Source organism: Heterocephalus glaber, unplaced genomic scaffold (assembly GCF_053883595.1).
Source record: "Heterocephalus glaber isolate CG9 unplaced genomic scaffold, H.glaber_assembly_v1.0 deba00001532, whole genome shotgun sequence".
Lineage (NCBI taxonomy): Eukaryota > Metazoa > Chordata > Mammalia > Rodentia > Bathyergidae > Heterocephalus > Heterocephalus glaber.
Genome location: NW_028258330.1, coordinates 10,100,112 through 10,115,566, shown reverse-complemented (window position 1 = coordinate 10,115,566; position 15,455 = coordinate 10,100,112). Strand labels below are relative to the sequence as shown.

The window sequence follows — 15,455 nt, the reverse complement described above, 5'->3', positions numbered from 1 at the left end:
ACCTAGCTACAGAAGTCATAAGGAATGTTATGAAAACTATAAGAACTTTGGTCTTGATGGCATGAAAAATAAAGCAGGTAATAGCAGCAGTAGAAAAAGATCAGGTATTAAAGAAATTGACCCTGAGTGTTTTAAAAGTTTTAATCCAAAAAGTTGCAGGATCAGGAATGGATTTCTAAGACATTTTCCTCTGCACAATAATTCTTTTCCCACAGTGTTGGATAAGCCATGGGTCAATTCTCCTCATCCCTTAACACTTTATGTATATACCTAAAGAAGTCCAATCTGATGGGTTTTGACTGTAAATGAGTACTCTCCCTGTCGTTCTAGTGTCCATATCACCAAAGGGTTTGTGAATAGAAAACAAGAAATATTTGAAAGAATTTTTAAAGAAGAGGTAAACAAATATTCAAACCCAGGTTTGAAGGAAAAGGGGCCTTTTTCCTGTCTCTAGATACCCTTTGCCAATTACCTTACACAAGCCCACACCTGTCCCCAAGAAACTGTATGACAGTGGCAATGACTCCAATGGGTGCATGTGGCTGGCATAATTCCTTACCTATTGTCACCAGCAGGAGCAAAAGTTCAGGCTCCTGGTAAACCAGTCAGGCAAACCAAGGAGTGCAGTAGAAGGCAGTCCTTGAACATCTGTGATTTAAAACAACAGATTTCATTTTGGTCACTGCCTCAGCCATGAGACACACAGATGCTTAAAACGTTCAGTTTCAAGTGGTCTTTACTGATCAATAAGCATTGCCTTATTCCAGACTCCAAATGCTGTTTTCCATCCTCCCTACACTGACCTGTGGGAATTAGCTGGATAATGCTAAAAACACAGGGAATGCCCCAGGTCTCACAAACTTCAGCTAAATCTGGTGAAGGGTGAAATATCCCCTGCCTACCTGTCACAGCAGCGGGCACAGAGCATCTCAAATTGAGGAGCTCCCTTATCGAGGTTACGTTGCTCTTTGGGGTCGTGGTTTCATGATTACTTTAGCAGCAGTTCTGAGGTACAATGTGTTTAACCAAGCGTAACTCTTGCCTGCACCGAAGGCACCTGAATAAACTGATGCAAACAGATCCTTGAAATGTCAAATTGAGTAGACATCACACTTTTCTCCTTAGAGTGCTTTCATCTGATACCCACCTTACACAACGGCGCGTGACTCTCTGCTCTGAGGACCAGCTCACTCTGACTCTCTCTCATGCTCCCCATTTTGAGGTCACCTGGATTATTTTAAAAGTAGAGGAACTCTTGTCTACATAATTTCTCTTCATTTGGAGTAGATACTGAGAAATTGTGAAAACTGCATTAATTGGAATGCAGAAAGAGTATGTGAATTTGTTCCTCCCCTTTGAAATAGTCATTCTGTACCTTTTTTGGATACAAAGGGCACAATCATTCATTTCTCCTCTTCCCCCCTCCTTTTTTCCCCTCCCTATCCGTGTTACGTTGTAGTTTTTCAATTGACCACTAGATGGCAGCAGGAATTAGAACACATTTGATGGACGCTCTCAGGAGCCCTTCCTGAGATGCTTCACTACCCTAAAACAGCAAGATGTGAAACTGAACAAATAGGACAGTTTTCAAGATCTAGAGGGTGACCAGGAGTTAGAAAGGTACTTAAGTGCAGGTATTTAAATCATCCCCTGACGATTTAAAAGTCAAATACTCACCCATCTGAGACAATTTGGGTGAAATTGTGATAACCCCAGATAAATTGGTTTGTTTCCAGCCTCTGAAGTCACACAACTTGTTTATCTGTGCGTTTTCACCTTCAGGTTGTTAAATTACGTTCATTTTAAATTATATGTGGTTTCCATTTAAATCATATATTTGATTCTCCTGAATTTGGGATCATTTCATGAAGACTTTCATTGTGAGTCTGTTCTAAACTATGCTTTTTAGTTGAAAGGACAGAGGATTGGACAAACAGTAAAGGTTTTTATTTGAAAAAAATCTTTGTACTTATCTTTAAGTAATAAGAGTACAATTTTCAAAGTTTCAGAGCTTCATTATATAAATTATATATAATACATATATATGGATGTTTTGCAGTATATATCTCATGTTTTGGGAGTTACTACAAAATATCTAGGATTCTAAACTAATAGACACAAAAGTGTCAAAATTAACTATAAAAATATTAGAATGGACATTTTTCTGAAACTCTAATTTCAGTTTCACTATGTTCATGGGGTTCTTAGAAAATTCTGAGATTTGAGAATAATCATTTAGGGCCAAAAATCTGCAAGAAGGTAAGAATGGTCTAACTCTGAAGTCTCTTTTTAAATGGCCACATTAATATTGGCATAGAGGGACTATTTTCTCAATGAAGGTGTCTAAGTGGTTCAAGAAATCTCTGTGGAGTGGGTCAAGATCAGAGCTTTCTTTTACATTAGCAACCAGATGAGTCATGAAAGAAAACAAGATTTGGAAACAAGGGGAGAAAATATTGATTTGGTGCTAAATACCACTACAGAGAGCTGAGGTTCTTTGTTGACCTCAGCCTTGCCCTCGTAAAATGTCCTACAAATTCACCTCTGCTAACTAGAGCTTGCTGCTGGGCTGTGGCCTTCCTTCCCCACCTGTGGAAAACTGCTGAAATGGTTCCTGAGAGCCTGCAAGATTTTTCAATTTTGCTCACTCTGCATTCGGAGATGCACCATGAAGTCTACCTGGAGGACTCCATCCTTTCAAAACTTTCAGATAATTACTTGTCTGCACCATGACAAAGATCCATGTCATGAATGGCTATGAAGGAGAAGGAGAAGGAGAAGGGGAAGGGGAAGGGGAAGGGGAGGAGGAGGAGGAGAGGAAGAGGAAGAAGAGGAAGAGGAAGAAGAAGAAAAAAGAAGGAAGAAGAAGAAAAAAGAAGTAAGAAGAAGAAGAAGGAGAAGGAGAAGGAGAAGAAGGAAGCCTGAGTTGATGGGTCTAGGTTTCCTTTTTTCTTTTTTAAACTTTTTATATGCCCGGTTCCTGGGAAGTTATGGCCAACACTGCAGAGATACCACCCTTCTCTGATTATGGATCTGGAGTCCTCCTGGGTGCCTGCTGCTACCCTCTGGCTTCCACAGCCTCCTTGGGCTGACCAGAGACTTACAAATGAATAAAGCAAAGGTTGCCCTTGTGACTGATCAACTGCAGAGCTGGAATTCTGGAGAAGGAAGTGGGACAGAACAACCAAGTTTGAAGTGATCATTAGCCAAGCAGCCTGCAGGCCGGGCAAAGACAGGCCACTTGCAGAAGCCGGCTCTGCCCTAGTGTTCTCAGCCCTGACTGTATTTAACAGCCCTTTGAAGTAAATAGGGGTCATGGAGTGAGTACCAAGATGTTTATTCTAAGAGCCTCCTGTTTGATTTCCTCCCAAAAACCCGCCCTTGCCCTTGAACTCCAGGCCTATGGGTAAAGAAAATAATCAGGGTTTTGAACTTACAAATGGACTTTGAAACCTCAATCTGAGGATCCCTGTATCCCACCCCCAGGAAAGACACAACCCAGTCTAGCCTTGCAAAAGACCAAGTCCACTCTTAATTGATGGCTCATGGCGCCAGGAACAGTAACAAAGGAAGGGAATCAGGAAACAAGAACAGAGGCTTTCCTTAATACTCTCCAGGAGTCACTCAAAAGCCCCACCTTCTGAGTCACACCAGCTAGTGAGCCCCCACCTGCAACCTCTGACTCTGGGAGACAATGGACTCTTACCGAGGAACGATACTGTGGGACAGCCTTCTGGCCAAAAGAGGTGAAGTTGTGCTAATGAGCTGCATACTCCAACTAAGAATGCTCATGACTGACTTTCTGACATTACTCAACCTGTAAAGGAAAATTGGGGTTGGGGACAATGGGGATCAAAAGAAGCTTTGTGATATTTCCTTTTCTGATCTTGGCCAGTGATGCTTCTCAGACTCTCACTATACTTGTTCCTAGGAGTGCAGCTTTGTGCTCCCTCATATATGACACCAAGGCCTCTCCTTCCTCCTTCTTGAGACCAGGGGAGGTGTTCTACACTTCTCTCAAACTCAAGTGCCTTTGAAGAAGCAAAAGTCATAGACATGAAACATTTTTAAAACTGATTGGAGTCAGTCTAAACCAGTCCTCTAGGTGTAGTTGATTATATCAAGAACTCCTACTCCTTTTCTCCCCACTAAAATGGAACAGCATCTGTGGATCACAGAAACCACTACCAGGTAAGTAGAAGTTGAGTTGATTTCTGAGCTGTCTTGGAACAAACTCACCCCAGCTCGAGGCAACCCCACTCAGTTTGGTTTGGAGACAACAGTGAGTGCAGTGCTCCATGCGTGAACTGTAGGGCCAGGTGCTTTGAGTCGAAATCCTTGTCCTACCAAGTTTTGTGAATAATTTTCTAAACTTCTCTGTGAATCAGTTATCTGATCTTTCCAATAGGGTACTTCCTGGTCCCTACCTCATAGAGTTACTGTAGAGCATAAATGAGTTAATGCATCCAAAGTTATTTAAACGAAGCCTCAAACAGCCAATGAATATCAACCATAATGCTAGCCTCTAGCCCCATTGTTCTTTTCAGAGTCAGTCAGCCCATCAAGTCTGGACACTCCTTTCTTGATAATGCTTTTTCTTTTCACTCTTACTGCCACCACCCCATGAAAGATGAGGGAAGAGCTCAGCTAAGTATCTTTGGTTTGATGTCTGGAGCTGCTCATGTAGTTATATAAACTTAGACCATTGCCCCTGAAAACTAAGGAAGCTGGAACACAGATATTCTGATAGGGTTTGTACTCTGCAGCCCTCCTTCTGCTCATATCTAAGAATTTTTGAATTGGCAACCATTCAATAATCACCACTTATAGCAATAACAATAATTGCCAGCTACATCAGGTATTCACAGTGTACTACTTTTCTTAGCACCATATATGGATTTACTTATTTGATCTTCCTGACTCTAAATTAAGGCACAAGGCCTCCTCGATTCATCTACATCTTGATGGAAGGGCCTGCAAAGTTGGGTTACAAAGATGCATGGATACAGAGAGTGGAAGAATTACCACCACTTTTTTGCAAACAATCAAATATACATGCTTTCTGCTTTTCTTGCTTCTGTATCTTTAATTTCTCCCTTGTTCCACTCCTTTCAAGTTTTCTTTTCTTCTTCATCTGTCCTAATTCTTCAATGTTTAATCTATCTCATCTCCACACTGGAATATTCCCTACCAATCCCAACTAGCAGCACCCTCTATTTCCTCTGCATCTTGCAGCCCTGCTACATACACTCATTTTCATGTACTGTTAGTTTTCATACTCATTTTGCACGTGCTTTTCCATGGACACAATTATATGCAATATTTTCAAGAACAAAAACCACAAGTTGTACTCTCTGGACACTTCTGAATACTAAATTAGTGCATGCCCATAGAAAGTACTCAACAGATATTTCAGAAATCACTTTTTTTCTTCACATCTCTATTTTTGCCTTAGAGACTTCAACTCTAAATTTGTCACAATCCCCACCTCCTGTACAGCTTATAGGCTTTGAAGGACAGACTAAAAACAAGGGGATAAAAAAAATGAGCAGTTGGCAATGCTATTGAAAGGTGTTCCACATTTTTTTTTTAGTTGCATGAATCAAATGTCTTTTATTATTTGAATGGGAAAAGGACTAGATGTGATTCTCATCAGCAATACTGAGATTTATTTGCTACCTTTCTGGGTTTCTTCCTTTACTTAAGGATCTTGTGGATTATTTACGGTTTAACTCACATAGTGCTGCTTATGCTGTATCCATGAGCCCCCCAGTAGCAGAGCAAATCATCAGATCACTGAAATTACTCATGGGACTGGATGGGACTACACAAGGTAAGAAGGTCTTGAGAGACCACCACTCCCATGATTCCTCTCCCAGAATTCTCTTTGTTAATCTGCCTCCTTCTCAAATACACACCTTTGTCTAAGGCACCCAATCTTGTTAAATGTATACCTTTGTCTTATGAAGCCCAATTTTTACATAAAGACATGCTACATGTACTAGAATTGCTTTGTTTCTTTGTTAAAGCAAGGAAAACCCTCTAATTCACCTCTTAAAATGATTAGCAAATTTGGATAATTTTATGTAATCAATTATGTAAAAATAAACTCCATGTGTGCGTGTGTGTGTGTGTGTGTGTGTGTGTGTGTGTGTGTTCCTGTGCTTGCTTGGGGATGTCTCTTGTGTTTCCCTGAAGCCAAAGTAGTCAATTTAATATTCAATTTTTAAATTATTTTATATTTTTTACAGCCAAAGTTTAGACATGGAAAACCACCAGGGCCCATTTGAAGACCTATGGGTAAAACATACATAGCTTCCCAGTCATTTCTTTGCCATTCAGTCACCTCAGCTAAAATGTGCTACTTTGCTGAACCAAAATGAATTAAATCTCTTTTTTTTTTGTACCAGGGATTGAACTCAGGACCTTGCCTTTGCCAGGCAGGTGAGGTGCCACTGAGATAAATCCCCAGCCCTTCTTTTTGAAGAATTGTTTCATCAAAGTCTCTTAGAACTCCCCTTCTTCTATTTTAAAATCTACTTTGTAGAACTTCTACTACTACATGACACACACAGGTGGAGAGACAGTGATGAGTAAAGCAGTTCTTTCTGCCAGGCAAGCTAGTGAGTGCATTTATGGAAGTAGCAAATTATACTGACCCTATAACTGGCCACTGGACTATGAAATCCATGTGCCCCATCCCACCACCTCTGGGCTAATATAAAGTCCTCCATTATTTAGTGCAAACTTCCAAACCTATTTTCAGTAGACATATGAGAATATCAATAATTTTCCAATGCCACTAAAGCTGCAGAATACTTTTCCACAAATGTGTTTTGCAAGAAACCTACTACAGGGGCCAGGGATTTAGCGCAGTGGTGCCACACCTGCCTTGCAAGTGCAAGGTCCTGAGATCCTGAGTTCGATCCTCAATTCTGCAAAAAAAAATAAAATAAAATAAAATAAAAAATAAAAAAGAAAGAAAGAAAAGAAACCTACTACAGGTCACGCATCCCATTCAGAAGTTTGAAATGCTCCAAGATCTAAAACTTTTTGAACACTGATGTGACACCATAAGCATAAAATTCCGCACTTGGCCTCATGTGATATGATTCAACCAAAATGCAAGAGCATTAAAAATATTGTATAAAATTACCTGCAGGCTACATGTATATGAAATATAAATGTGTGTTTAAATGTGGGGCCCATTCTCAAGATATTTCATTCCAAGCCTTTTTTAAAAATCTGAAATCTGAAACACTTCTGGCCTCAAGGTTTTTAGAAAAGGAACAACCTCCAGGCTGCCATCTGTCCCACCACTCCCAGCCCAGGGGTAGGGGCTTCTAAGCAGCCGTCCCACTGCTCCTGGCCCAGAGGAAGGGGCTTCTGGGCCACCATCCAGCCTGACACTCCTGGCCCAGAGGAAGGGGCTTCCGGGCCACCGTCTGTCCTGCCGCTCCTGGCCCCTGCCCCACCTCTCCCAGCTCAGAGGAAGTGAGCAGTGCGGGTGCCAACAGAAAAGGAACAACCAATATCCCTTATATTGGGCAGATAAGACAAGAGTGACCTGATTGAATCAGTGTCACTGCTTCTGTACACTGATAGCACCAAGGCCCTGTGCTGAACCCCGGTGCTCCCCAAGATACTTAAAAAACTACAAGTTACAACTTTTTTTTCACTAGAGCAGAAAAATGACATAAAAGAGAATTTCTTTTCCTCCATACAAAATGCAATGTTTGGTTGATCTCTAAGGTCTTTCTAGGATTGCCTTTGGGTTTATCACTCTGCATCTTGCTAAAATAAAATCCAGTTTAGGGAACCCTGATGATACAGAGTGTAGGCAGGATTTGACTTCTGGGATGAGTTTATTACTATGTGGTCTTAGGCAAATAACCTATCTCTTCAACTTTGGGCAAGTTACTTAACTTTTCTGTGTCTCAATCCCTTCAGCTATAAAATAAGGAAAATAATATTTTCATGTCAAGGTTTTGTGAGAATTAGTTGTCAATCCATGTAAAATACTTTAAAAATTGTGCCTAGAAACAATTATTGATAAGTGCTGTATAATTGCTTGCAACTGTTATTTGCTGCTGTCCCTGAGGGGTTTGCAAAGCATTCGAACACTTCTCAAGGATGCTATAGGAAGGGTAGTTATGGTAGAACTGAAGTAGAACTAGATAGCCAAGGTCCTGAACTACTCAGGATAAGGTAGGTGAGGCCACCTTAACAAATAAACTTGAAAATCCCAGTGGCTTAACAGAACCAAAACCTATTTCCTGCTTTCACCAACGCTAATAAAATCAGTCAGTTCTACATAGTTCTTGTGTATGAGGGCAGTGGCTCTGGCTGCTTTCAGCTTGAGATGTGGCCACATTGACACAGGACCTCCATGGCCACCAAAGTAGAGAGAAAGGGAAGGACAGCCTGGAAGTGATATTTGTCACATTGCTTACAGTCTATTGGCCAAAATCCTTCACATGGCCATGACCCAAACAAAATATGCTGGGTGGTAAATTAAGAGATATGAATACTGGATTAACAGGTACTGTCCAATCTTTTATCACTGAAGCTATATAGAGCTGTGTTAATTCCCATATGAACCAGCAAGTTGTATTTTAAAAACTGATCTGAAATCACCAGCTTTCCATAAAGCCATATTAATTATTTTATTGAACTTCAAGCACTTCTTAATGAAAAATCAATAATTTGAGATGTAAACAAAATTACAGGTGAATTGTCTCATAATGACAAGTATTATCCTTTGGTCTTATTTTAACATGAGGAATTAAGGAAAAAGTCATTTTGAAAATTAGCCCCGGTCTCAACAAGGATTTTCACTGATTTCTTAAACCCTTTAGTGTATATGTTCTCAGAATAAATAGATTCATATGTGTGCAACTTTGCAACTGTTTCCTTCCCTCCTCTGGATAGGTTTACTCTTCATCACAAACCCAACTCACTCTGTTTATCTGATAAGAGTTGAAGATCTGCAGAAAGATTTCACTTAAAGATATGATGATTTGTCTGTCAACAATCATCCATCATCAATTTTTCTTACCCTCAGTTGGGATAGTTCTCTTCCCTCTCTTAGCCTTGTAATTAAGGAATTATTTTGTTATTATTTTCAACCTCATAGTTAAAGTTTCTCACTTTACTCCTCTTGCCATTTTAGCAAGGGAAATAAAAAAGCAGAAAATGTCATGTGTACAGTCTATTTTCTTAGAGCCAAGATAAGAGAATTAAGAAGAAAGATTGACTGTTTCTTTTCAAAGAAACAAACAAAGGAAAACAGCAGAAAAGCAAATCGACAGACTCATCAGCCAAGTTTCAGGTGGTCCCAGCTGGCACATCTTTCAAAGAATCCAAAAGCACACAGTGAGCAATCACACTGGCCTCATTTAACAACAATGCCTGCTTTAAATAAAATGAACGAGACAGGTTAGGAGTGCTGCATTAGCTTACCCCTTTCTACAGAGATAGACTGACTCATGGGGTAAAGTTGCCCAGTGCTCAAAGGGATGCACTGTGTCCTGCTAGAGCTGCCTGACAGGATCTGAGAAAACGGAGCCTGGCTCCAAGCCTTCATCTCCAGCCCACTCCACTGCAACTGTGACTGGAGCCTTTCAAGGCTTTGTCTTGGGTCGAGTTTGAGGAGTGGTTGGCCAGATCTGTTCCTTGATGAATGTCTTCACTTTAATCTGCAATGCAAAGCCATACGCTTCAAAGAAAGGCAAGCTACAGGAATAAGGTCAGTATTCCTTTGATGCCAAGGTTCAAAGATGAAATAGCAGTCCCAGTGAAATGACAATGTTTATGCACAAACAGCCACCTCCACTCTGCATCCCGGGCTGCTGGTGGAGTTAATGCACTCAGGGTGAGGGGCTGCAGGCCGGCTGTGCATGCCATATGCACCAAGGCCCTTTTAATCTCCCAGCCTGTCACTCTGAGCAGTGCAATGAGCCCCAAGTGGAGATTTGATTTCTCCATCCTAATGGATGTTGGGTGGTCCCCCAACCAAACCAATGCTATAAGCCCCTTAAGGGCAAGAAATATGTCTTGAATTAATTTGGTGTTCCTCTGAGTGTCAAACTCAGTACTCAGCCTAATAAATATGTCATGACTCAACTTCTGTCTCATGAGCCTGCTGGATTTCAGGTCAGTGTTTATGCTACATGGAGATGTTCATCTCCTAGGACTGGGAGCTGGGAATCAGTGATGCCAGTGGTGGTGGCTGATGGGATCACTCAGTGAGTGAGGTTACTTTTGGAGAAGCCTGGGGAGATTGCAGCTTAGTCTTTTTCTTCATTCCGCATGGTGCAAGAGCCCCAGGAGGGTGAGCCACAAACCACACCAGCTCCCCCAAAGGAGGCATTGTCAACAGTTGTCTCACTTTGTTGAAATCTTTGATGCACATTTTTCAATTAATCAGTCAACGTTCTTTTTCAACTCCCAACCTTGACCCTGCCTCTCTACAGCCCCTTTCCTCGACTCTGAGCAACTGTTCATTTCTCAGAGAAATGAGAGGTGGAATTGCATGGATAATAGGGGGTGAGCTCTTTGGCCAGACCTACCGTTTGCTCCATGACCGGCAAGTTGCTGGCCTTCTTAGCCTCAGTGCCTCCACTGACAGTTGAGGACACTGGGAGGATTAAATGATGTGACACTGTAAATGTAGCATTATCCTTGATACACAGTAAACATTCGATAAAGTTACTATTACTTTTAACTTGTCTGCTTTCTTCCCTTCCCTTTCCAAATTTTCCAACAGCTTTTGCCAATCTCAGAATTCTCCCCTGCTCTCAAACCTGATACCTATTCTATCCACATTTCTGCAGCACTTCTATGTCATAGTTCCCAGAATCTGGTCATGTCTTACCTCTCTACCACTCCCTCCATCCTCTTTCCCCTGGATTATTGAAATAGCCCCCTCCATATTCTCTCCTGTTCTGCCTTTGCTTTTTTATGTTTGGTTCTCCACAGGGAAGCCAAAATCATCTTTATATCATTATTATTTTAATCATACAGATTTGCAGGATACATTGTGATAATTCAATACATGTATACAATCCATGCAATGATCAAATCGGGGTGGTTAAAAATTCCATTTCCTTAAACTTTTAAATTTTTTGATGAAAATGCTACAGTTGCAGGGGCAACTATAAAAAATGTTATAGTTGTACATGTTAATGGGGTGTAGTGTGATATCTAAATACATCTGTACAATACGTACTGACCAAACATTTCTATCTCCTTGCCATTATTTTGTGCTCAGAGCCCTTGAGCTTTTCTCATCTAGTGTCCACAGCCTCTATAAGACAATACTCTGAGCTGTAGCCCCCCACTCTTCTGTGGAACACTGGAATCATTCTTTCTATTTTATCTGTGTTTTGGGGTTCCTGTTACCCAATCTCTCTCTATCCCCTCTGCCCCAACTCTTTCCAAGCTTTAAGAATCAATCTTCTACATTCTGATTGACTTTTTTTTTTGTAACATCTGCATGAAAGACAATATATGGTATTCAAAAACAAGAAAACAAAACATAGCTCAGGCCATCTGGATCCTCCACTTAGGACCTCCTGTCAGTGTCCCGCCTCACAGGATGTAAGGCCCAGGCTGTGGCCTTCAGAGATTCTTAGGCTTTGGCCCCCCATGCTTCTCCTCACCTTCACCTTGCTTAGTGTGTTAGCAGCCTTCCTCCTCAAAGCACAGGGAGCAGCAACCCCTCAAGGGCCTTTGCCCATGGGTTCCCTAGAGCTGCTCTTCTGCCAGGTGTGGAGCAGCCCTGCCCTAACGAGTACCCTCTCCTTGTCCCTGTCATTTTCCTCGTTTGCTTTATTTTATAACATTTATGAGCACCTTAAAAATTATACATGTACCTGCTTATTTCTCTTTTCTTCATTAGAACACAAATTCCTGATTCCAGGAGAAGAAGTAGTTTGCATATTTCATTCATTATACAAATAACAGTGCCTGGCAAACATCAGTTCTCAACAAATATTTATTGAAAGATAACATTCTTCTCACTTTCCCTCTTATCTCAGCAAATAAACATCTCTGCTTTCCCTTATATCTCTGTATTTGATTCCTTCTTTTCCCACCTTCTTTTTTTATGGTGGTACTGGGGGGTTGAACTCAAGGCTCTCCCACTGAGCTACATCCGCAGGCTTTCCTTATTTTTTATTTTGAAACACTGGCTCACTAGGCCAGCCTCAGACTTGCAATTCTCCTGCCCCAGACATCCCAAATGCTGGGATTACAAGTGTGCACCACCATGCCCAGCTCCTTCCTACATTCCAAAGGCATTGGTCCTTTTCCTCAACCATGAACTTGTCAGTTTCCCTAACCCTAAAAAGCCTTTCCTTGCCATTTCCTCTTCTAACAGTCACATTTCATTCCTCCCATTGCAGCGACTCTCACAAGAGTGGCCAGTCTTGCCTGCTTGTCCCTCAGTTTTCAGCCTCCTCAGCCTGCCCTCTGCCCTCTGCCCCATGAACTCTGACCTCTCAAAGGTCATTCTATAGCTACTCTCCTTTTCCTTCCCCTGCCAGATTAGACTTGACCTGTCCGCATCATTATCTCTTTGGAAACAGTTTTCCCTTATTACAAAGATGCTCTTGTCCTCTGGGGTTTTTTTCCTCCTTTCTGTTTGTTCCCCCTCCCCTTTTCCGCAATGCCTCTTCTGTATTTGTCAAAATCCAAAGCACCAACTGTTCTTTTTACCTTTCCCTCTGTATAAATACCGTCCCCCATTTCTTTTGAATAAAAACACGGTCCTGTGTCAGAATAGTTAAAGCAGCTTGCTGACCGTACCCCCGGGGATTTCGACCTGAAATGCCCACCACAGCCCCAAGGAGTCCCAGGGATGCTGATGCTGATGTGACTGGTCTGGGACCTTGTTTCGACAGCCACTGCTGCATAATGACCTCGTAGTCCTTCTGTCCTTCCCATCAGACCCTAAGAGATTGTGCATTTCTTAGGAACAGAAACCATCACCTTCATATCACTGGCCATCAGCACATGGATAAGAGGCCTTCAGTGCCTGCATTCAGATTGAATTGAAAAGAAATGTGTCAACTCCCAACTATGCCATGATGCAGATGCTGATGAAATATCTATTTGGGGCCATCTTTTCATTAAATTCTTGAGCAAAGTTCTGAATTCCTAATATCAGCCATCTGAGTAAAGAAAATGGCTCCCCAAAGTTAGCATCCACCTTGTGATGCTTGCCTGTGTCCATGTCTAGTTTTGCCCATTGAATTTATAGGCTTATTATGATGCCATCGGTGGAGGAAAAAGTTGCCCATGTGAGAATGGGAGTGGCTGGAGAGAGGAAGAGGCGACTGCATCATGGTGCAGCCATTGTACACCAGTGGTTCTCAAAGGCTGGGGCCCCTGGGGAGGCAGCATCCACTCTAGCACCCCTGGGGCTCCTTAGTATTTCAGCAGATATTTCTGAAGCAGAAGCCCTAGGTTGGGTCAGCTGATTATTCCTGCAGGGATTCTGATGCAGGCTCAAGTTGGAGAACCATGTTTCCATGGAAAGGAAAGGAAACAAGTGAGAGCATATGTGCAGAGGGAAAACAAAGAGAACGGAGGACTCAGTTTTGACAAATGAAGACAGAGGTAGAGGAGCTAGCAGAAACGAAGGAAGAAAAAGAGGCAGAAAAATAGGAGTCAATCACAAGAAGGAAAGCATGAAATATGTTTTGATACACTTCTTTAAAACCCCTATTTAAATCAAAGCACCAGTCCTGTCCACTCGGCTGCTGCAAGTGTTTCTCCTGTCTTCCCCGATGCCTGTGGCCACATTGGCATCGGGAGCAGCAGACAACTTTTTGCCCACATGAAACACATGTTCTTTACAACAGGCCTCCCTTGAGCCCTGTGCATTCTGTGTGTGTTTGTTTTTGTTTGTTTTTTGTGACAGGGTTTCACTATGTAGCTCAGGCAGGCCTCAAACTCAAGGAGATCCTCCTGCCTCAGCCTCCTGAAATGCTGTGCTTTTGTATGACTTCTTGTAGTAAGAAAAGTCATCAGAGTTCATGACCATAACATTGACTACATTATTCAATTTGATAGCAGGGATATCATTTCCCTAATAACTCACGTTCCTTTGGATAGAAGATAGTTTTCACGATTATTCAAATTCTTTATCTCCTCAGTGCATCTTCCATAGGTAGAATCAATTCAGTGAGAAAAAAGACCCACAGTAGGTAAAAATTGCTAAATGTTGATTTATTATAAGGATAATTATGACCACATATTTAATACTCATAACTTGGAAAGAATAGCTTTTTCGCTTTTCCTATAATTCTGTGGGATCTGCTGGACTTTGCACTATAATTATCATGCTCCTTTGGCTTCACATCCTCTTGTTGTAATTGCTACAATTTTGATGACATAATGTTGAATGATGCTGCTGGGCACTCATTAAAGAAAAGATGATCCTTTCAATCTAATGTACTCATTGAATATAAGATACTAAGTTTCTTGTTATACTTCCAATTTCATAACAGAATGGAGTAGCAACTGCGTATTTTATTAAGCACTTACTCAGCCTCCTTGCTAATGTACAATTTTTAGATCTGCAGACTCATTTACCTGAAGATCTAAATCTTTGGCATATTTTAAAATTTGTCTGTAACATCAGAATTTTTAAATGCAAAAGTCAACTGGAGGCAGGAAAAATTGAAATGACTCTAGCCATGATTAACAGCCAGTGCTTAAATTTGGATTAGTTCACAGAAATGGCCACAGGCAAACCTATAATGTGTACAGTTGAGTCAGTACTTTCCTAGCTTTTATTTCAGTGTGAGGCTGGTGAGATAATCACAGACGATTTTTTGTTGCTCTCACATGTATGGAAATACTTGAATTGTTTATAATCATGTGACCAGTTCTGTCTGTAGAAAGAAATAGAACAGTGGAAAATTAGTTACTAAAGAAAATAAATACAAAATTCCAGTTGCTAATGTATGTAATATCTTATTTAGCATTGCTGCTAAAAAAAAAAATGTCTCCTACACTTAAATGATAAATTTAGGGAAACTAGAACTCCATATGTTTCTTCAAAATCATATGTTTATTGAATGAGAGACCCTGAACAGTATCAGCTTTGCCATAGCTCATCCTAGGTCCCCCAGGTCTCTGTACCTCCCTGGGTGTGCTCAAGGCTTTTCCTCTGTCTGGAAGGTTCTTATCTATTCCCACCACATCCATTCTTTACCTGCAGAACCACTGTTCATCCTTTTAAGCCCACCCAGTCAGAAAATAAACCTCTCTCCTCTACTTTCCTGCAGTTTTTTGCTCCTATTAGGTTAGTCACACACACAACCTTAATCCAGATCTCTGAACAGAGAGTGATTAGTTATTTAATTGTTCCTTAGGCATCAAATAGGTGATGAAAGGATACTGGACATGGGGTTTGGGACTAAGCAGATTTTCAGGAGAGGACT

The 15,455-nt window shown here is 41.2% G+C and overlaps 1 protein-coding gene across 6 annotated transcripts in view; it reads left to right on the top strand.

Moving 5' to 3' along the window:
- Sptlc3 (serine palmitoyltransferase long chain base subunit 3) overlaps positions 1 to 15,455 on the top strand; it is a 181,604-nt gene that overhangs the window by 140,174 nt on the left and 25,975 nt on the right. For 5 of the 6 annotated variants that reach the window (XM_021255074.2, XM_004840827.4, XM_021255073.2 and 2 more), the window contains one exon: positions 5,707 to 5,833. In XM_021255074.2, coding sequence (XP_021110733.1) covers positions 5,707 to 5,833 — 127 coding nt within the window. Of the gene's footprint in view, positions 1 to 5,706; positions 9,749 to 15,455 lie in introns of all 6 variants that reach the window. The other variant, XR_015442065.1, reaches the window with a different exon arrangement.